This window comes from Sorex araneus, chromosome 6 (assembly GCF_027595985.1).
Source record: "Sorex araneus isolate mSorAra2 chromosome 6, mSorAra2.pri, whole genome shotgun sequence".
Taxonomy (NCBI): domain Eukaryota; kingdom Metazoa; phylum Chordata; class Mammalia; order Eulipotyphla; family Soricidae; genus Sorex; species Sorex araneus.
This window is the reverse complement of record NC_073307.1, coordinates 57,344,452-57,365,695: the sequence shown is the minus strand read 5'-3', so window position 1 is coordinate 57,365,695 and position 21,244 is coordinate 57,344,452. Positions and strand designations below refer to the sequence as shown.

Genomic DNA, 21,244 nt, shown 5'->3' with positions numbered 1-21,244 from the left:
TGTGTGTGTGTGTGTGTGTTTGGGTTTAATGAGGAGAAACGTGAACTTGGAACTTGGCCATGTTCTACCCACAAAGCATGCTGTTTGGAGCTGGTTTTCCAAAAAGTCCTTCCTGCTCAGGGAGCTGCTAAATCTCTGGGCTGTGGGCGGCACTTCCCAGAATTCTTCATTTTCATTTTATTTAGGTATTTTGTCTTTTCCTTTTTTGCACACTTGGCAGGATTCAGGGCTTCACCCTGGCTCTGCTCTCAGGGAATCTTTCCTGGCAGGGCTTGGGAGACCATCTGGGGTGGGAGTGGGGGTGGGGCGGGGGCAAATATCAGACCTGGTATCAGACATTTCCCACAATGTCCAACCCTGGAAATGCCATTTTCAAGCATTTTCTTCTTTCCTTGTCGGGAGTCTTACTGGGTGACTCTCGGCTTAACTGGGCTCTGTGCTCCGAAGCCCGGACACGCCCAGCACCCAGCTCCTCCTTCAGAGTGTAGTTGTGAGCACTTTCCCAGTGGCAAATCTCCTCCAGGTGCGGAGGGTTCAGCGGTGGGGCTGTGCACCCACCAGCTCTTCTGCAAGAGAGACTAGCTCCCAGCCACACCCAGCTCAGGGGGCCGTCATAATGTAATTGATTGAACCAAGGAACTGGAGGCTGTGAGCAATTAGGGAGGGTTTGCGCAGGTGGATGGTAATGAGGTTAGGATCTCAAAATTGTAGAAGGAAAACTGGAACGGGGGATGTTCAGTAATTATTTTCCATTTTTATGGATGTTACCTCTTCATCTCCGGAGGCTTGGTTATTCAGGCAAAGAGTTTTATTGATTGATTTTTAATATAATTTTAAGTTAATTAAATAACAGTGATTTACAAAGTCATTGAGAATTGAGTTTTAGGCATATCCTATCTCCACAGCAGTCCCGCCCTAGGTGTCAGCTCCCCCCAGCCAGTGTCCCACACCCACACTCTGTCCTCGCCCCGCCCCTGCCGCCCACACTGCATCCTCACCCCACCCCGTGCCACCTTGGCAGGCACATTAAACAGTACCGGTGGCTGCAGCTTCGACCTCGGGTTTCGGTGTTGTTGAGACTGTGTTTTGGATCCGTGGCAATGCTGCTCTCCCGCCCACGTCACCAGTGGTAACCGGAGCCCTGCCTCTGCTCTCTGCTACTTCCCTTTCTCTTCTTCTCCACTTGGTTTCTTTCATTCTCTGTGTTAAGCAAAGAGTGTTAGAAGGAGCCCAAGGAAGTCTTCCACAGAGGAAGATTCAGAGCCTGGTTATCGAAAAGAAGTAGGGACGGTGAAGACTCTGGTAAGCAAATGCACTGTGGTTGGGACATGTGGGCAGCAGTGAAATCCTCCTCTCAGGGATGCTGAGAAGGGTAAATGGAGGGGCCAGGGAGGTAGTTTATCCACGAGCTGGGGTTCAGGTTTGAACCCCAGCTCTGCGTGGCCCTAAGCACTGCTGGTGTGTCGCTGGGACCCCCAGGTACCACCGGGTTGACCTGTAACACCTCTGGGTCTGGCACCTGAGGGTGGGCTGCATACCCCCGAGCCCCACTGGAGACAGAGTCCCCCAATAAAGAAACTCTAAAATGATCCCAACTATAGAAATTATCCAGTTTCCTGTATCATTTGGCGGCAAGGGGAAAAAATGAACTTAACATATGCAAGGAGCTGGAGAACCAGCAGCAACAGCAGACAGGGTTAGGGTCCGACCCACACCCCCTGTGCCCCAGAAGCCCCCATCTCGGTCCTGGTGTGTCTGTTCCTTTCATGGGTTTCTTCCCCAACCTTGGAGAGATAGCTAGTTTCTCAGTGTCCCCTGAATGTGCGTGGTAAAAGAACTGTGCTATTGGGCATGATCTCTGGTACCCCATAAGGTCCCCTGAGCATCCCCAGGACTCAGCCCTGAGCACTGCTGGGTGTGGCCCCAAACCACAAAAAATCATAAGGCCATAATCTGTGGTGCTGGGAATGTAGGTGGGCTGGGCCAGGCGATCCCTGCCACTGCTCTTGGGACAGCTAGGGGTATCTTGGCAGTGCTGATGGGGGGTGGTGGTCCACAGCATCAGGCACAGGGCCTGTATGTGCTTAGCAGACGCTCTGCCACTTCAGTTATTTCCCCATTCCCAGGGCCAAGATTCTTATCCGTTTGTCCTTCCCAAGGGGATGTCCCCTTTCATTAGCAGGACGGCGGGCTTCTGCAGCTAAGTGCATCCAGCCGCCTGAGGTTATTTAGGGTGAAAGTTCACATCTTCCCATGGAACCAGGAGGAACGGGGGCCTAGAGATTGAGCGCAGGGGCTTAGGCAGGGGGTAAGCACTTGCTTTGCACACAGCATATCCTGGTTCAATCCCCAGCAGCGTATAAGATCCCCTGAGCCTTCCGCCAGGAGGGATTTCTGAGCACAGAGCTAGGAGTAAGCCCTGAGCACTGCCACATGGGGCTTCCTCCACCATCCAAACAAACAAGCAAAGAGCAAAAATAAAGTATTGGAGAACATATAGTTTGTTCTGTAGTTTGAATGTTTTTGTCTATTTTGTCTAGCGGAATGATTCTGGACTTGTTGAATAAGTTAGAAAGTATCTTTTTCTCAATTTTTAGGAAGTATTTGTGTCGTATCACTATAGATTCCTTCTTATATATTTGGTATCAAAGTCATCTGGGTCTGGTTTTTCCCTTACTGGGACTATTTTAAATTATAATTTCATTTCTTTGATAGATGCATAGGTGTTAATATTATTTATTTTTTTTCCTGAGAAAATTTAGATAATTTCTGTCTTCACAATTTTATATATTCACACAGAATAGTTTATAGCAGTTTGTTTTCTTTTAATGCCTATGGAAACTGAAATGCTGTTATTTCTCTCATTCCTGACTGACAATTTCCCAGTCTGGCTACAAATTTAACAATTTGATAAAAGTATTTTTGCAAAAATTTGCTTTTGATGTCATTGACTTCACTATTTTCCTGTTTCCAAGTTCACAGATTTCTTCTATGATCTTTGTCCTCTTTTTTCTTATTCATTTTGCTTTACTTTTTCTTCATTCCTAGGTTCTTTTGTGTTTTTGTGCCACACCTGACGGTGTTCAGGGCTTACCTCTGGCTTAGGGCTTACTCCTGGGGGACTCAGGGTAACCATATGGGTGCCAGGGGTCGAGCCCGGGTCAACTGTGTGCAAGGCAAACGCCCTCCCTGCTGTACTGTCTCTCCATCACTCCAGCCCCATCGTTTTGTAGGGTATTTGTTGTTGTTGTTGTTTGACTTTTTGGGTCACACTCCGTGATGCTCAGGTCTTACTCCTGGCTCTACAGTCAGGAATTTCTCCTGGCAATGCTTGAGGGATCATATGGGATGCTGGGGATCAACCTATGTCGGCTGTGTGCAAGACAAATACCCTACCCACTGTACTATCACTCTGGGCCCCGTTTTTTAGGTCTTAAGGTCAGAGCTGAGGTTATTGGCTTGATCCTTTTCTAACAGATGACTTGAGTGCTGTAAATTTCTGCCTTAGGATAGCTTTAGTTCCAGCCTATAAATTCTGATTCATTGTCATTTTTATTTTCATTTTTATTTAACTCAAAATACAGAGTTTCTTCTTTCTCTTTTGATTTCTTCTCTGATATATAGGTCACTGAGACATGGGTAATTTAGTTTCCGAATGCCTGGACATCCTCCGGGATGTTTCTCGTTCCCATATCTGGTTTCCTTCTCTGAGGCCCAGCAGGGCCTGTCTCTCTCTCCTGGACCCTTGCAGTACCCACCAGGTGCCCTGGTCCTGCTTCACAGGGCGGAAGCGGGGTGCACTGTCTCCCACATGGACCCCTCCTCCTGGCCTCCCTCACCGCTTATGAGAACTACCCACTGGTATGTCTGCTCTCTTGTTCCCTCTGTTGGCACATCACTGATTTCCCACTTCCTGCATTTCTGCTCCACATGCCCTGCCCACAAGTGACCCGACCTCTCGAAGGACACTGGGGAGGGCTGCCCCTTCTTTTGCAATGGAGATTTATGATATAAGTCTGGTTTTATAACTGATTTATAGCATGTACTGTAAAGATTTTGCTTGCGGGTAGAAAACTTTAAAGGTGCCCACCCTGTCTGTACTTTTAAAAAATTAATTAATTTTTTTCCTTTTATTTTTAAATTTTATTTTTTTTAAATCACTGTGAGATACACCCTTATAAAGCTGTTCATGATTAGGTTTCAGTCATACAATTCCAACACCCATCCCTTCACCAGTGTACATTTCCCAACACCAGTGTCCCCAGTTTCCCACCCACAGACCTCTACCCCCCATCCCCTGTGTCTGCACTTTGGATGAACTTCCCAGTTCCATGCTAAGAAAATGCAGATTTGGGGAAGCTCCTTGTAGCCATATCAATAAGGTGCCATGATGCCCGCACCCCCACATTACCTCATCATGAAGCAAAGTAATGACGAGTTTGCAGAAATGCCCTACAGAAAGGTGCTAGGACCTCAAGCTTTGTCCATGTTTCACGTGCTGGCCTGCCTGGACCACCTCTCTGACCAACAGGTGTAATAAAGGCCTTCGTGTTGTCCAACCAGGGGTGTCTCCGGGTGCTTGATGAAGTGAACACTTCACAGCTCAGGTCTGCTCAACACCACTCTGCACCTCACAGAACACATGCAAACGTCCTCTCTCCTCAGAACACACATGCAAACGTCCTCTCTCCTCAGAACACACATGCAAACGTCCTCTCTCCTCAGAACACACATGCAAACGTCCTCTCTCCTCAGAACACACATGCAAACGTCCTCTCTCCTCAGAACACACATGCAAACGTCCTCTCTCCTCAGAACACACATGCAAACGTCCTCTCTCCTCAGAACACACATACAAATGTCCTCTCTTTTCAGTGAAGAGCCTGACATGCTCATAGTTACTTTCTTTTGGCCTTGCCAGGGATCAAACCCTGGGCCTTGCACAGCCTCAGAGTGAGCATGAAAGCCCCCTCCCCCCGCCCCCCTGTCCCGGGACAGATTCTTCCCACACCTGTACCAGCGTTGTCTCCTCTCTGTCTCCCTGACAATAGCTGGGAAAATGGCTCACACTTTATGGGACACTGAGACATAATCATGTTTTCCAAAGCTGCTTATTAAGAGCCCTCCTTGAAATGCCAAACATTGTTGGTTTCCTGCAGACCCAATTGTCATGCAGATGGGTGAGTGGGTGCAGCTGGTGTCTTGATTGATCCTGAAGTCCATCTGGGAAACCATGTTCTAATTAGAACAAACTCTCCTTCCTTCCTTCCTTCCTTCCTTCCTTCCTTCCTTCCTTCCTTCCTTCCTTCCTTCCTTCCTTCCTTCCTTCCTTCCTTCCTTCCTTCCTTCCTTCCTTCCCTCCCTCCCTCCCTCCCTCCCTCCCTCCATTCCCTCCCTCCCTCCGTCTCTCCCTCCCTCCGTCTCTCCCTCCCTCCCTCCCTCTGTTTCTCCCTGCACACCCCCAACCCCACCCCACCTCAGACACAGCTGGGAATTTGAGTTCTGTAACCCAAGGCTAAGGTTTCTGGTTGTCCAATTCTGTTTTCTTATTTGGTTTCTCAATGATCCACAGATAAATGAGATTCTCCGGTATTGGCTCTTCTTTTCTCTGACTTACTGTGCTTAACACAATGCTTGCCAGTTCTGCCCAACTTGTAGCAAATGTCAAGATTTCATATGTTCTTACAGCTGCATGGTATTCCATCGTGTATTGAGACCACAGCTTCTTATTTTTAGTTTTTTTCTCTTTGGGTCACACCCGGCCATGCACAGGAGTTACTCCTGGCTTTGCACTCAGGAATTACTCCTGGTGGTGCTCAGGGGACCATATGGCTGTTCAGGAGCAGGGGAGCTGTGTGTGGGAGGCTGCTGGGTCTCTTTGGGGCAGGAAGCAGGGCAGGTTCTGTCCCCCCACCCCCCCATTGCGAGATTCCCCATGCGTCCCATCATCGCAAGCTCCTACCTCTCTGTCCAATTGGCACTAAACAGTGGTGGTTGCCATGCTGCCGAGAGGGGAAAAGGATGAGGACAAAAACCCTTTTCCTCCTGGGGCTGCACGGGACCGTAGTTTAGTTCAAAGTTCTCGAGTGGAGCTGCCAGCAGCCTCTGGGCTTCTGTGCCTCTGGTATAATGGCTGCTCAGGGGTGGCGGAGCCGTTCCTGAGCGTTTTCTTTGGATATCGGCTTACATGGCCGCGCGGTTTGGAGAGATATCCCAGTCCCACAAACCGGAGCCATGTTAGTAGACGCTCAGTGTTGCCGAGACTCCATCTGGAGAAGGCGACAGGGGACCATATGGGATGCTGGGATTCAAACCAGGGTCGGCTGCGTGCAAGGCAAACACCCTACCCGCTATGCTATTGCTCCCTCTTATTTTATTTTGTTTGGGGGTCACACCCAGCTATGCTCAGGGCTTACTTCTGACTTGCTTCCAGTGATTACCCTGGGGAAAGTGGTGTTGGGATTGAATCTGGGTGAGTTGCATGCGAGGCAAGTGCCTTCCCCTTTGCACTATCTCTCTGACCCCTTGGGCCATTACTTCTTCAACCATTCACCTGCCATTGGACAGCCAGGCCACTTCCAGATTCTGACTATTGTTCATAGTGTTGCAAAGAACACATCTTTTGGAATTAATGGTGTTGTGTTCTTGGGCACATGCCAAGAGATGGGCCTCACTCGGTTGGGCAGGAGTTCTAGTCTTATTTCTGGAGGTCTCTCCATGTTGTTCCCGTGAAGGCTGAAGCTGACCAGACCCCACCTGCAGTGGCTGAGAGCTTCTTTCTCACTACATGCTTGCCAGCACTGGTTGTTTTCAGCCTTGTGGTCTGTGCCCCTCTGACTGGGGTTGTTTTGACTTGCGTTTCCCCTCGAACAAATGCCAGTGAACACTCTCATGGGCCCACCAGCTGGCCATATGTTCTCTTTGGGGAAGCACCCGTTCATCTTGTCTCCCCACTTTCCTGTGGGGTTATTGGTTTGATGTTCTGATTTTTGCAGGCTGTGTTTTCTCTGTCTCCTGCGTCTGTTGCCATTGTCTTTCCATCACAAGCCACGCTCCGCTCTGCCTTTGAGCAGCACTGTCTTGGTGAAACTGGCTCCCGTTCGTGATGTTGTGATCAGCAGGAAGTAGGTTTCTTTGGTTACTCAGCCATAATACGTTTCTCCAGTGTATCCAGCCGTCAGGGCTCATGGCTCTCCAGAGCCTCAGAATGGCCAGTAATACCCGCATCTCTTGTTACCTTAATGAAAGCTGCCTCCAGGACCTCCCTGAGGAGCAGGGTTGGTTGCTAGGGAAACCAGCCTGTCTTTCAGGGTCCTCACCAGATTGTCTTGAGAGGAGAGCCGTTAGGGTTAAGTTCGCTTTCCAATGGCTAATGCGTGTCTTTGGAATGAAATCTCCTGAGAACCACAGGGGCTAGAGAGCTGCTTCCAAGAGCTGAGCTTGGCACATTCTTCACATATAGGAGGCCAGGGCTTGGTCTCTGCTGCCTCATGGTCCCTCAGCACCATTGGGGACAACCAGGAGTAAACATCCAAGCACCACTGGTGGTGGGGCCCCCAATAATCTACAGGAGAGGGGCCTTGGCAATAGACAGGTGGGGCCTTGGGGCAGAGGGATCATCTGGAGGGGGAACTGGAGTTCTGGATTTTTCTCTTGATCTTCCTCCTTGGTAACCCTGAGCAAAGCCTTGTCATACCCTGGTGTGATCTGACTGGTTTCCTGAGGACTGTGGGTGTCCCCCACAGCCAAAGAAAGTTGAGGAGAGTGTCCTGGGAATCTCTAAGTGCCTGGCAATTGATCAGAAGCCCAGGAGATAACCTGCATTGTGACTGTTGCCCGGAATTAGAAGAGGGGTTGTGGAAATTCCCCTTTGTAGCCTGTGGTAAGAAGCACTGAAGAAGATGGTCTTATAATGTATGAAGAGGAGGACAGCCTTGCTGTATCTGGAGAGGAGAAAGTTCTTGTCATATCTGAAGAGGAGGAAGGTCCCCTACTTTCCAAAGTAAAGGAGGGTCTCAAAATGTCTGAAATGGGAAGGTCTAGTAGTGTCTGAGGAGGAGGATGGTCTTGTAGAATCTGAGAAGGAGGAAATTTTTGTACTCTCCAACGTGGTGGAAGGTCTAGTAGTGGCTGAGGAGGAGAAAGATGATCTTCTGTCTGAGAAGGAGAAAGGTCAGATAGTGTCTGGGGAAGAGAAAGATGTAGTGTCTGAGAAGGAGTAAAGTCTTGTAGTGTCTGAGGAGGAGAAAAGTATTGTGTCTGAAGAGGATAAAGATCTTATAGTGTCTGAAGAGGAGGAAGGGATTGTGGTGTCTGAAGAGGGTGATGATCTTGTCGTGTTTGAGAAGGACAAAGGTCTAGTACTGTCTGAGGAGGATGAAGGCCTTGTAGTGTCTGTGGAGGAGGGAGGTATTGGAGTGTTTGAGGAGGAGGATAATCTTGTAGCATCTGAGGAGGAGAAAGATTTGGGAGTTGAGTCCTTGCCCTGTGGCAGCCAGTTCTCTCCAGGTCAACAGTGTCAGACTTGGTGCGAGTTTCAGACAGACTCAGGCCACACCAGGCCAGGTAGTGTGGAATCCCTGCCCTACCTACCCGGCACACACATCCCCTCTCTTTGGCATGGGTCCAGAGCACTATATCTCTTCAATCCTAAAAAATGTCATTGCCCACCTGTAGTTTGATCTTACTCTGAATAGAATCACCCACCCACAGTCTGATCAGAAAAGCTGAAATTCATGCTTCTTAATTCTTGTTCACAAAGCTTGGAGTCTCCTTAGTATCTCAGTCAGGTGTGTGTGTCACACAGAAATGAAGGGAAAGTTGTGTGGTGTGGGCCTGCAGCCCCTGGGAAGCATATGTGTGCGTTCAGCAGATGATGCATGAGCACCACAACCAAAAACCACAGGGTTGAGTCGCTGTAAGGCAAGGAAGCAACAGTGCTTTAGGACAGTCACCTATGCTTTCTCAAGCAGGCAGATTCAAGTGGGATGCATTTTACACACTTGTGTAATATACCCCAATACACCCAATACACCCACAGGTCAGGACGCTGTTGTTTGTCAAGATTCCCTCTCTGAATCAGTGGAGGGACTGGCAACTAGCCCAGGTTTGTTGCCCAGAGTAGACCCAGGTGGGGTCCTGCCCCCTCAACCTCTGTCTCCTGCCCCGTTTGGGAAGTTATCTGGTTTGGGTCTTTAAAAGCTCTGGAAGGCTCCAGGGCTTTGGGACTGGGCTTGGTCGGGAGGGGAGTTTCCCTCTGTGCCGGTGAGTCAGAGGAGCAGAGCAGTTGGCTAGTTAGAATGACCTCTTTTCGGAGGCAGGAGAGGAGATCTTTCGAGGAGTTTCCTAAACGTGTAACTTGAGAAACTGGGTCCAAGCAGTGTCCTTCTTGGAAACAGTAAAACTCAGATGGTTTTGGTGCCTTGAAACTGCAGCCGAGAATAAAAATGCTGTCTGTGTCCTGTGCAGGTGCTGATGCAGCCGCTGGGCTCTGAGCAGCACTATTGTGCATGCAAGTCTGTGAAACGTTGTGTCAGGCAAGGGCCAATGCTGTGTGGAGCTCAGCTCTCAGAGCTGTGAGGCATATTTAGACTCACCGAAAGTGCAGGTTTTCCCAGGCTTGGATGGCGGATGGCGCTGGGGGTCAGGGATGTGTATGATAGTCTTGCCCTAAGGTTGAAGGGTGGTCCCCTGCCCTGCAAATAAAAAGGAAAATAAGATGTAGTGATTATTATTTTTCATTATTATTATTTTTTGCTCAAGATTTTAAAAATTTTTATTATTTTACTTTTTAATGAATTACTGCGAGATACAGTTACAGACTTACAGATTTTCGAGATTACAGTTTAGTCATACAGTGATCCAGTACCCATCCCTCCACCAGTGCCCATTCTCTACCACCAATGTTCCCAGTATCCCTCTCACCACCCCCACCCCGTTCCCCGACCCCGGCCTCTGTGGCAAAAAAAGAGAGAAGTGATTAATAGGCTGGAAATTACTCCCCACCCCAGTACTGTTCCCGGCCTGACATCTGAGCCAAGAACCCGAGGAAGCCAGTTTCGAGCTATAGAATCTGCAGAGCACCCACTAGGAGGAGATGGAGCAACTCACATTTGTTGCAGAGGAGGAATGTTTCATCGATCTTCTAAATGAGTATCTCAGGACACAGAGCTTTGAGGTTAGATTGGCACTCAGAAGGGTGTGGATCAGGCAGACCTTGAAGAGCCCGTCATTCAAAGGTGCATTTCTCACACCCTCGCTGGCCTCAAGGATGCCGACCGTGAGCCTGTGGAAACTTCCCATTGCTCGAGCGTTCAGGGCAACACTGGACCTTTCAGACTGAAACAAATTTGGTAATTTCAAGAAACAAGGTGTATTTAACTTGGTGGACATAAAAAGCTTCTATGCTCAGATTCTTTCCAGTCGGAGTCTCCCAAGTGGTCACTCCTTGTGCTAACTTGGCCCAGGAGTCCCCAGCTCAGTGCCAGGAGCTGAGAATGCAGCAGCTCTGGGGACTCCAGGGTCATCCTGCCCAGGCTGCCCTTGGCCTGTAGATGCCAGGCGGCTCCCAAGTGCCCACTCCACAATGCTCCTCTCTGTTGCAGGCTGGGCTTCCCCATGATGGCCGTGTCCTGCCTGGTGGCCATGTGCTACCTTCTCATCGCTCACGTGGTACTGGGCTGGAACTAGCGGCATGGGCGGAGAGAAGACCAAGGAGAGGTCACGGAGAAACTGGCGCTTCCCAGGGGGCGCTATGGCCCTCGGAGCCCCACACCGAGGGGGACACCCAGGGCCAGAGGTGGCTTAGCCACGACTCTGCACAGACCAACACAGCCACTGGAGAGTCCCCTTTCTGCTTAGGATGAAGGCTCTGGAAGCGGTCACCCAGCCCAGAACGTCACTTCTCCTGAGTCTCTGTACATTTTCCCCCAGGCATCAGTCTGCGTGCTGTAGACCCTCCATGTGTAAACCCTGGGAAAGATATGTGGTCTGTAAGCAAGCATCCTCTGGACTGAAAAATAAACTCTCCCTTTCACAAACAGGTCTTTGAATTTGTGGGTTTTTCTCCCCCTTCATTTCAGAGGGAGTTTACACTCCAGAGTGTTGCCTGTGAGCCTTTGTCTGTTTCTCTGGAGTTTTTAACCTTATCAGCGACAGATCTGGACATTTGGCTCAGGAAGGATGTTTGCTACGAAATGTTTTTACATCGTCAGTGGCCGGACTCAGAGGCCCAGTTCTGAAGGTGGTACTTAGCAGTTGCACCTGCCTCAGCCCTGTAGGAAAACCCTTGTTCCCGTTCCATGCATGCCACTAGCTGGGGCTCTGGGAGAGCTGGGTGCTGGGGCCTCCCCTCCCCACCCTGGACCTCCACCCTCAAGCTCTCCCTTTAGTTCTCTTGTCTGTAAAACCTCCAGAGGAAGCTCTTTCCTGGGGTCTCCCCACCACCTCCACATTGTTGCAAAATATCTGATTTCTAAGGACTGAAGATGCCCAGAAGGGGAAGGTAGGAGCCATTTCTAGTCCCAGCTCTGCCCTGCCCCAGGGTCGTGTGTCCTTCCTGTGACTGTTTAGGACCAGAGCCCTGAAAGGTTTAGCAGGGAGGAAGGCACCAAGCTGGCCCTGAGGGTTAGAGGGACATGTGAATGCAGTTTTGTTCCTGGCCAGGTCTTGAGGAACATTCCAGAAGATTTCCCAGGTTGGGGCTCTGCCTGCCTCTGCAGGTTCCTGTTTGCTTTGCCCCCTTTTGTGCATTGGGGCCTTGGGCCACTCAGATATTGGGTCACTGGGCTTTAGGCATCAGTGCTCGGCCCCAGTGGGAATAGGGGCCATCAAGGTTGTACCTGGTGGAAATTAGGGGGCCATGTGCTGCCAGAGCAAAACCTGGGTCTTGCATATGCCAAGCTTGTATCCCCAAGCCCTGAACTATCTCCCCGCCCTCCACTTTGGAAGTTGAGGTTGCCAGACCTTCCCCCCGAAATCTTGTTTGTTCCCCATTGTCCTTCAGAGGGCCTTCCTTCGTCCCAGCCACTGCATCTCTCACCCGTTTCTTCCTTCTCCTCCTTTTGTATTATGGGCCATACCCAGGGTGCTCGGGGATCACTCCTAATTCTCTGCTCAGGGCTCACTTCTGGCAGTGCTCAGGAGCCACACCTGGGGCCTTGGGGATCACTCCTGACAATGCCAGGGGTCACACCTGGGGTGCTCAGGACTTTCTCCTGGCAGTGCTCAGGGCTTACTCCTGGAAGTGCTCAGGGGAACCAGAGGGGTACTGAGGCCAGTGCTATTTTACCTATTTTACTATTTCTTTAATCTGTACTATTTCTTTAATCCGCACCTTGAATTCTGCACTTCAGACATTCATGAGCTTTTTGACACTGGCCAGCATCTGATCCTGACCCCACAGCACCACAGACCGGTCCCAATTCTCAGCCTTGTCACCTTGTCCAGCTGCTCCTTGGGTCCCTCCTAACTGGATTCTTTATTTTCATGCTTAAGTGCAAAATTCTGCCACTAAATCTTCTGCGCCTCCTGGGTCTGTATCTAAACCACTGTTGGGACAGAGGGGATCTGCCGGGCTTGCCTGTGCAGCAAACGAACCCTGAGTGGCTGGTCACTCATGAGAGCCACATCTAGTGTCACAGGCAGTGTCCAGGTATGTGTGCAACCTCAGCCATTACAACTGCATCCATGACCGGAGAGGGATGTTTCCAATAAAGGAAATCAGGGTAAAAATTCAGGCCCACGTGTCCCTGCTGTGTCTCTGCCTCCACTGGCATCAGAGAGGGTCTCCCTCCCTCCAGACAGAGGGCCCCAGGCTGTGAGGGTCACCCCACAGGTGGCTCCGCTGCAGGAATTCCCAGTGACCCCCAATGAGAAGCCGAGCAGCAGCCTGAGAAGTGGCCGGACACTGCTTATTTCACCCGTGGACCCAGTTAAGCTCCTGCTCCACAGTTGAGGCCCTGAACACCGGTGAGAGCTCTGTTTTATGGAATATCGGGTGGGAGGCCGGGGTATTTGCAGGCAGCTGGCGGGGCAGCACAGAGGCAGAAATTCCCACGTGTGCTATTTTGCAAAGCAGGTTCTGGACCAGTCAGGGACGGCAGCATATTTGAAAGATGTTCCCGGGTTACCAGCGTGTCCAGGGATAGACAGCAGGACTAGGACCACCTCAAGGACACCCCGAGTGCACTCCATGACTCTGTCACGTCTCCCCGACTCCTGCTCTCTCTTTGTATGCATGAGATCAGCTTGTGTGAAATGTGGGTGGGGAGTCCCTTTTCCTTATCCTCGTGAACACTCGGTTTTGGCATTACTGAAGTTTGCCATTCTTGAGTCAAGGTGCTTAGCCAGGCTAGGCAGGAGTGACACTTCCGTGGCCATAGTGCTGGCGCCTCTCACCTGTTTTTCTCTTAATACAGGTCTTTGCAGGCTCACGTGCCTCTACTGTCATGCAGAGATGTGGCCAGACAGGAGAGGGACTGGACTGGACTGGACTCAGCACACAAGTTGCCACCTTGCTTCAGACCCATCACCGCACTCCTGTAGGTGGGTACTCTGAGCCACTGAGCCATTGCCCTGGGTCCCGGGCTTTATTTTTCTTCCAGAGAAAGAGATGCTAAGTGGAGAGTCAGACCTTGAGCTGTGAGGAGCCCCGCAGGCTGCAGGGGACATCCCCTTTCTGACCTTCATTCATGCTCACGCGCTTTTCTGGACCCTCGGTAGCATGTGTGTGTGTGTGTGGGTGTGTGGGGGGGTGGGTCTTAGTGGTGCCTGGTGGGAGGGGAGATAGCGGGTCGATCTCAGCCGAGAGCTACAGAGGGGCATGTAGGGGCTGGGGTCCTGCTCGAGCAGAAGCAAGAGGCAGCTTCCTGCCCACCCCCCATGGTCACGGTCAGAGGAGCGCATCACCAGGCGCTAAGGGTGATGCTTGTCGCACAGGCCCGGCCCTGCGTCCAGTGTCGCTGACTTACGGCATCTGGCCTGAATTCAGCTTCCTGGGCTTGCTCGCTAGGGCAAGCTCACAGCTGCAGAGAGGAAAGGACACAGCCTTGAAGCCGAGGGACACGGGAGGCGCTGATCCTGCAGTTGGGATGCGATGCTTCCGTGTCTCTGAGGATGGGTGCCAACGGGGAGAGAGTCGGGGAGAGAGAAACCTTGCATCACAGAGATTCTCGGGACTTGGAGAGCAGGAAGAGCAGGGTGGGTGCTGGCCCGACAAGTGGTGACCACTTTGGACACCACCCTGGGATCCCCGAGTCTCACCAGAAGTGATCCCTGAGCACAGAGCCAGGAGAAAGCTCTGAGCATTGCTGGGTGTGGCCTCAAAGCAAATAAATAATAAACAAAAATAAAATAAAGCCTTCCTGAGCATGAAATGTGCTGATGTCGAGGAGCTCTCCTCTGAGTCTTTACCGTTCACAGCAGGTCCCACTCACCTGGCCTGCTGGCCCCAGATGTCCACTCATTCCTCCTGGACATCCTTTTTCCAGACACAGAGGGGCAGGAACCAAGGTGGGCAAGTGAATCCTTCAGGGCATACGTCTTAGTACTGACAAGGCCACAGATGGGCTTAGAAACCAGTTTCAGATTCAGGGCCAGCAGCGGCATTGGTAGTGGACATAGCAGCGCCAGATTCAGGGCCAGATCCCAGGGAGGGCGGGGGGGAAGGCCTGGCGCCTCCCAGCACTTCCAAGCAGTTTTCCAGCTTGGCCCCTCTCGGAGGCTGAGCTCACAAGCCCTCACACTCGGATCCAAACAGACTCCTCTAGGGCCTTGCAGGTCATCAGAACTCAATAAAAGAGGTCTGTGGATCAATATACAGCCGCGGGAGTCTATTATGGGTAGAAGGAACTGGCTCCGAGAGACCGTCACCACAGTGCCGGGGTCAGACTGTGCCGAAGCTGACTGGCTTCTGGTGCTTTGGACCAGCTTTCCCAAAGCGGTGGCAGAAAATTGCTCTGGGTCCCGTGTTCCGGGAGTCAATTACATGAGCTCCCCGTTGAAAGAGGATGTGGGGGGCCAGAGCGATAGCACAGCGGGTAGGGCGTTTGCCTTGCACGCGGCCGACCCAGGTTCGATCCCTGGCATCCCATATGGTCCCCCAAGCACCGCCAGGAGTAATTCCTGAGTGCAAAGCCAGGAGTAACCCCTGAGCATCGCTGGGTGTGACCTAAAAAAAAGCAAAAAAAAAAAAAAAAAAAGAAAGAGGATGTGGGCTTTTGTCCCCCCACTGGGCATGGCCCTGTCCCTAAACAAGTATGAATGATCTGGTCTGGTTCAGCTTGGAGCTCAAGCTTTGAAGACCCGAGGTGGCCCAGGTATCTTGGTTTCACGCGCTATGCAGTGACCCTGGCTTTGGCCCTGCCCTGCCCCTAGCCGAGTCCCAGTGTGGCTAGAGACCCGGAAAGGGATTTCTCGTTTTCTGTCTCGACTTATACGTCTCATGCAGGAGTTCACGCTCAGACCCGTGCTTTGCTTCTCTGGGTTTCCCGTATGGCCGATGCTGCTGAGCTGAACAGCCCCCCTGCGGCAGGCAAAGGCGCCTCGTGGGTACAGGGGAGCCACCAGCGATCATTTCTGCAAGGATGTGGTGATAACCGGGAGATTCCTTGCCTCCTCAAAGGCAGCCTGGTGAAGACGCTGCTTCTTCATGGGCTGAGCTACTCTGCCTGATAATAAGTGTTTATACTCTCGCTGTAATGAACAATATGCTGTCCAAGCAGCCTCCCAAAACATTTGAATAAAAGCAACTTGAAGCAATTCATAGCGAGGAAGCCAGACTTTCCTGTTGTCTGTGCTTCCGAGACCCTCTGCCCCGTGAGTCCCTGGTTATGGTGAGAGCCAGGCAGGTTGAGTGGGTGGTGTAGCCGTCTCCGGTTCAGAAATGACCTGCTGCTGCCAGGGGATATTGTGCTCAGTGGGGGTGACCCTCTGACTCCCCCAAGGACCAGAGGTCCCCAACCTGGTGGGAGGTACTTTGGAGTCACCCGTGCAGTTGTTGGAGTGAGTGGCATTCTGGGGGACCCTGACAAACATAAACAGGGTGGAGTGATGGTCCAGTGGGTAGGGCACTTGCCTTGCATACAGCGGACCTGGATTTAATCCCCAGCTACCCAGATGGTCCCCTGTGCACCACCAGGAGTGATCCCTGAGCACTGCCAGGAGTGGCCCCCCAAACACAAGCAAACAAAAGACATAACTAACTGAGAATTGGCAAGTTTCTCTAAGATATGGCTTCTCTCTCTCTCTGTTGTTTTTCTTTGACAGTAAGATTAAACTTTATTGCACATATTTCAAGAAACGCAGTCCTTTAAAATGGTCACAGAAAACTTGGAACTAAAAATGTTGAGCTTTATGTCTTTAAAACATAGAATATTTTTCTTTAAATGGAATTTTCTAAAGGTTTCAGAGGCTAAGGGTGTGGCTCTTGCACTGTGAGGGCTGAGATTCAATCTCCAGCACTAAACGAATAAGGATTTAATAGGAAATCTATTTTTTGTTTTTGTCATTTTACTAGCAACTTCTTCTGGTGGTAAGAGACTGACCCCAGGGCCTCACACATACATGGCATCCCGTGTCTGTTTCTGTTCTTATTCCCCATCCTTTATGGTTGGGGCCCCTCTGGGAGAGATCAGGGTGGGTGAAGCCAGCCAGAAAAGCTGAGCAGACCCCAGGGATGGCCTCACTTTGCCTCACCCTGTTGTGATTCAGGGCTGCACCTCAGGGTCCCGCCTGCAGAACACAGCCATTGCAGAGGAAGCTACTTTGCATTCTGCCCAGATTTCAATGCCTCCTTTTTCATTTGGTTTTGTTCTTTTTGCTTTTGGGCCACACCTGGCAGCGCTCAGGGATGACTCCTGGTTCTATGCTTGGGGATCACTTCTGGTGGGCTTGGGGGACACTAAGGGGATGCTGGGGATTGACCTTGGGTTAGTCGCATGCAAAGCAAGCGCCCTCTCCACTGGACTATGGCTCCGGCCCTTCTTTTTCCCTGGGTTCTTGGCCTGGCAGTGCAGTGCAAGGGCCAGGGCATGCGGCATCCAGCATGGCTGAATGTTGTCGGTCTCTGTGGCTGCCCCCCTGCTTTGCTGAAAGCACACCCTGGGGGCCCCCTCTGCCTGGCTTCTTGGCCCCATCTGTGGGCTGCATGTCCATACCATTTGCTCTCTGTTCCCTGGCCAGTGTTACGTGCACGGAGCATCCACCAGTGTCTGTGGCCAGTGTCTGAACCGTTCCTGCCTCCTGCTGTGGGAACAGTCACTCGAGAGGCAGTGCTCACTCGGCACCAGGGCAGGTTTCCAGCACACAGAAGCATGTCTGGTTCCTGCTTCCTTCCCGTCCTCCCCAGGGTGGGGCCTGTAGGACTGGGTTCTTTCCCTGGCACACCAGAGGGTGCTGGCACTCGACTTTGACTTTATTTTTCAGTTTGTTTTGGTTTGGTTTTAGTTGCTTAGTGCTCAGGGATCTCCCCTGGCAGTGCTCGGAGGACCGTATGGGATGCTGGGGATCAAACCCACAACTCACCCGTTCTCCTCTGTTCTGTAGCTCCAGCCCTGGGTGGTGGCTTTGATTTGCATTTTTGTTCTGACCTATGATGTTGACCTCACCCTCCTCTCATCCTCTCTCTTACTATACCCTCTGCCCTGTGGGGGGTGTGAATTTGTAGGACCTCCTTATAAATTCTGGATCTCAGTCTAGAGCCAACAGCCCAGTGTGGCAATTGAGATAATATTGTCTTCCCTGACTGCCCTGTTGCTTTATTAATATCACATTTGAACATATAAAAATCTCCTTTTTGTGCAGTCCAATTTATGAATATTTCCCCTTGTACTTAATGCCTTTATTGTCATAAATAAAAAATATTTGCCAAGGCCCAAACATATTTCCCCTGGTATCTTCTTAGCAATTGTGTTGTTTTGTCTTTCTTATTTAGTCCTACCATCCATCTAGATTTGATTTTTTTTACGTATAATATGAGTAGGAGTCAAGAGACTTTTTTTTTACCCCTGCCTGGGTATTCAGTTGACAAAGCACATTTTATGGAAAAATTGGCTTTTTCTCTTTCGGCTTCTGCACTGCACTGTGCTGTTGATGTCTTCGCTCTCCTTGAACTGATTCTCCCTGCCGTCACTTTATAATGAGCCAAGGTCTGCTGAAGCCTGTGTCTGGACTTTTTTCCTGCTCAAAATTGCCTATTTCTCTTTTTCTATCCTTTTTTTACATTGCTTGTTAATTTTCACAGAAATGCCTGCTGTGATTTTGATTGGGATTGCACCGAATCTGCTGAAAAATTGGGCATAGAATCAAACTCATGAGAATTTTATATCTCTTTATTTATTTTGGTTTTCTTTGATTTCTCTAAGATATAATTTGTGGCCAGTCCTTGCCTCCTCCCTTTCACTGGTTTATTCCTACTGACTGGTGTTCTTGGAGACATCTGTTTAAGATCTCCCTTACTGGTACTGATGCTGCTATAAATGAAGACCATCAACCCTATATTGGAGACACTAATGTGAGCCTCTGTGATATAATAATTTAAAATGACCTAAAATAGCTTCTTAGTTTTTGGAGAGTCAAGATCTTGTCAATGAAACAGTACTAGAAACTTCAAAATCATGGAAAGACTAGGGTCGGGGGCAGAGAGATAGTGCAGGGGCTTGTCTTGTATGTGGCCCACCCCTGTTGGCAACTCCTAGTACTACCAGGAGTGATCCCTTAGTGCAAAGCCAGAAGTAAGTCCTGAGCACCATCTTGTGTGACTGAAACTGCTTCCCTGCAAATAAGAAAGACTGGGTCTTCATTCCACAGATAAGATTCATTGTCACTATCACTGTCATCCCGTTGCTCATTGATTTGTTCAAGCGGGCACCAGTAACGTATCTCATTGTGAGATTTATTGTTACTGTTTTTGGCATATCGAATGTGCCACGGGTAGCTTGCCAGGCTCTGCCATGCGGGCAAGATACTCTTGCTAGCTTACAGGGCTCTCCGAGAGGGGCGGAGGAATCGAACATGGGTCAGCTGCGTGAAAGGCGAACGCCCTACCCGCTGTGCTATCACTCCAGCCCAAGAAAGATTAGTTTTTTTTTTTTAAATAATTCTGTTAAAGAGCCCTGATGTACAAAGTTACTGGTAGTTGCATTTCAGGCATACAACAATTCAACACTAATCCCTCCATGAGTGTCAACTTCCCTCCACCAGTGTTCCCAGATTCTCCCCCCATCCCATCCCCCACTCCGTCCCGCTTGTCAACGAGACAGGCACATCATAAAGTTTCAGTGGTTGCTGTTTCCGTCTCATGTTTTCAGTTCTGTTGGATCTGTGTTTGGGGTATATGACTGTACCCCTCACTCATAACTGGCACCCCAATGCCTGTTCACCCATTACTTCTCGTTCTCTTCTTCCATCCTTGATTTCCTTTTATTTCTTTTCCTTTTTTAATTTTTTTATTGAGTCACCGTGAGCTACAGAGTTACAAAGCTTTCATGATTGAGTTTCAGTCATATAATGATCAAACACCCATCCCTCCACCAGTGTCCATTTTCTACCACCAATGTCCCCAGTATCCCTCCCACCACCCCCACCCCATCCCACCCCCTGCTTCTGTGGCAGGCAATTTCCTTCTTACTCTCTGTCTACTTTGGAGCATAATGGTTAACAATACAGATACTGAGAGGCCATCATGTTTGGTCCTTAGTCCACTTTCAGCACACATCACCCACCCCGAGCGATCCCTCCATCATTGACTTAGTGATTCCATCTCCATCCCAAATGCCTTCTCCCCCCAGCTCATGAGGCAGGCTTCCAAACTGCAGAGCAATCCTCCTGGTCCTTATCTCTGTCCTCAGGTGTTAGTCTCATATTATGTTATTTTATATTCCACAAACGAGTGCAGTCATTCTATATCTATCCCTCTCATCCTTGATTTCTTTCCTTCTCTGTCCATATCCTCTCTGTATCCTGGGCTCAAGGGTGATTTAGGCGTTCCCCTTTTACTACAGTACATTTCCTCATCCAGTATTCTATATTCTACAGATAAATGAGATCATCCTATGTCTGAAGAAAGACTAGGTCTTAATTGTTCCCCAAACAGGGAAGCAATGGTAATGATATGATTTGTTAGAATTGTTACAAATAGAATTCTGGTGGTAATTAGATTGTAAGATATAAATGTACGAGATCCACACATTGTGCATTTTATACTTGTATGTGCCAATTATATTTAAGTAAAGAATAAGTATATAGATTGTGGGGGTGGGATATTGGTGCCTAGGTGGTGATTGTGGTGTGGTAACATATTTTAAAGAGGTGTGAAATTGTACTCCTAAGATACATACAATCTTAAAAATATTTTACATTGTAATACTATAAATATAAATATAAGTGATAGAAATGTAATTTAGTGTTTTAACTTATTTTATATTTACTCATAAACGTATTTTCCAAATGATATATTTTGTAAACATAATATCTATGTGTAAAATATAACTAGTATACCTTACTATGCATTTAAAATGTTTTTATACTCTATTAAGGTTTTGAGTAAAAATGCGTTAAAAGCTGCTTTTACGTAGAGACATTAGGGGCCAGAGAGAAGACTAAAGGGCTGGAGCACATTCCTTGCTTAGAGAGTCCCTGTTTTGACCCCTGGTGCTGCCTGGAGTACCCAGCAACTCTGCCCTGTATGATTAGCTCTTGTTATGAATTAAGGATGATTCTATGTGTGTCTTGTGAATATGGATTACATGCCAGGCAGGTTTGTGTGCTCAGGACACACGGAAACCAAGGTTGCTGTTGTGGAGGACTGTCATTTCTCATAGGGACAGACACAAGTGTGGATTCTGTCTGTGGCTTGGGATTCTGTCCACGCCACGGAAATGCAAACATGATCTACAGTCTGGCAGCGTCCTCACAGTCACTGTTGGTAGGAACATTCCACTGGGCAACCACCACAGAAGACCAGGATGGAGATGCCTCCAAAAGTTAAAAATAGAATCCCGCAGAACCCAGAGATCCCACTCCTTGGCAAGAACATAGAAGTGTGAACCCCAATCTGCACACATCTGCATCAATGGCACCACTGTTCACAAAGGCTGAGACCTGGAAACTACACAAGCATACAAGACAGGTAGTCACTGTCACTGTCATCCTGTTGCTCATCGATTTGTTTGAGCAGTCACCAGTAACGTCTCTCACTGAGAGACTTATTGTTACTGTTTTTGGCATATCCAGTATGCATGGGTAG

The 21,244-nt window shown here is 49.5% G+C and overlaps 1 protein-coding gene across 1 annotated transcript in view; it reads left to right on the top strand.

The window, feature by feature from the left end:
- OCA2 (OCA2 melanosomal transmembrane protein) overlaps positions 1-10,813 on the top strand; it is a 107,795-nt gene extending 96,982 nt beyond the window's left edge. Inside the window, exon 23 of the mRNA XM_055142743.1 lies at positions 10,605-10,813. Coding sequence (XP_054998718.1) covers positions 10,605-10,689 — 85 coding nt within the window. The 3' untranslated portion in view covers positions 10,690-10,813. The remainder of the gene's footprint in view (positions 1-10,604) is intronic.
- The last annotated feature ends 10,431 nt before the right edge of the window (positions 10,814-21,244 follow it).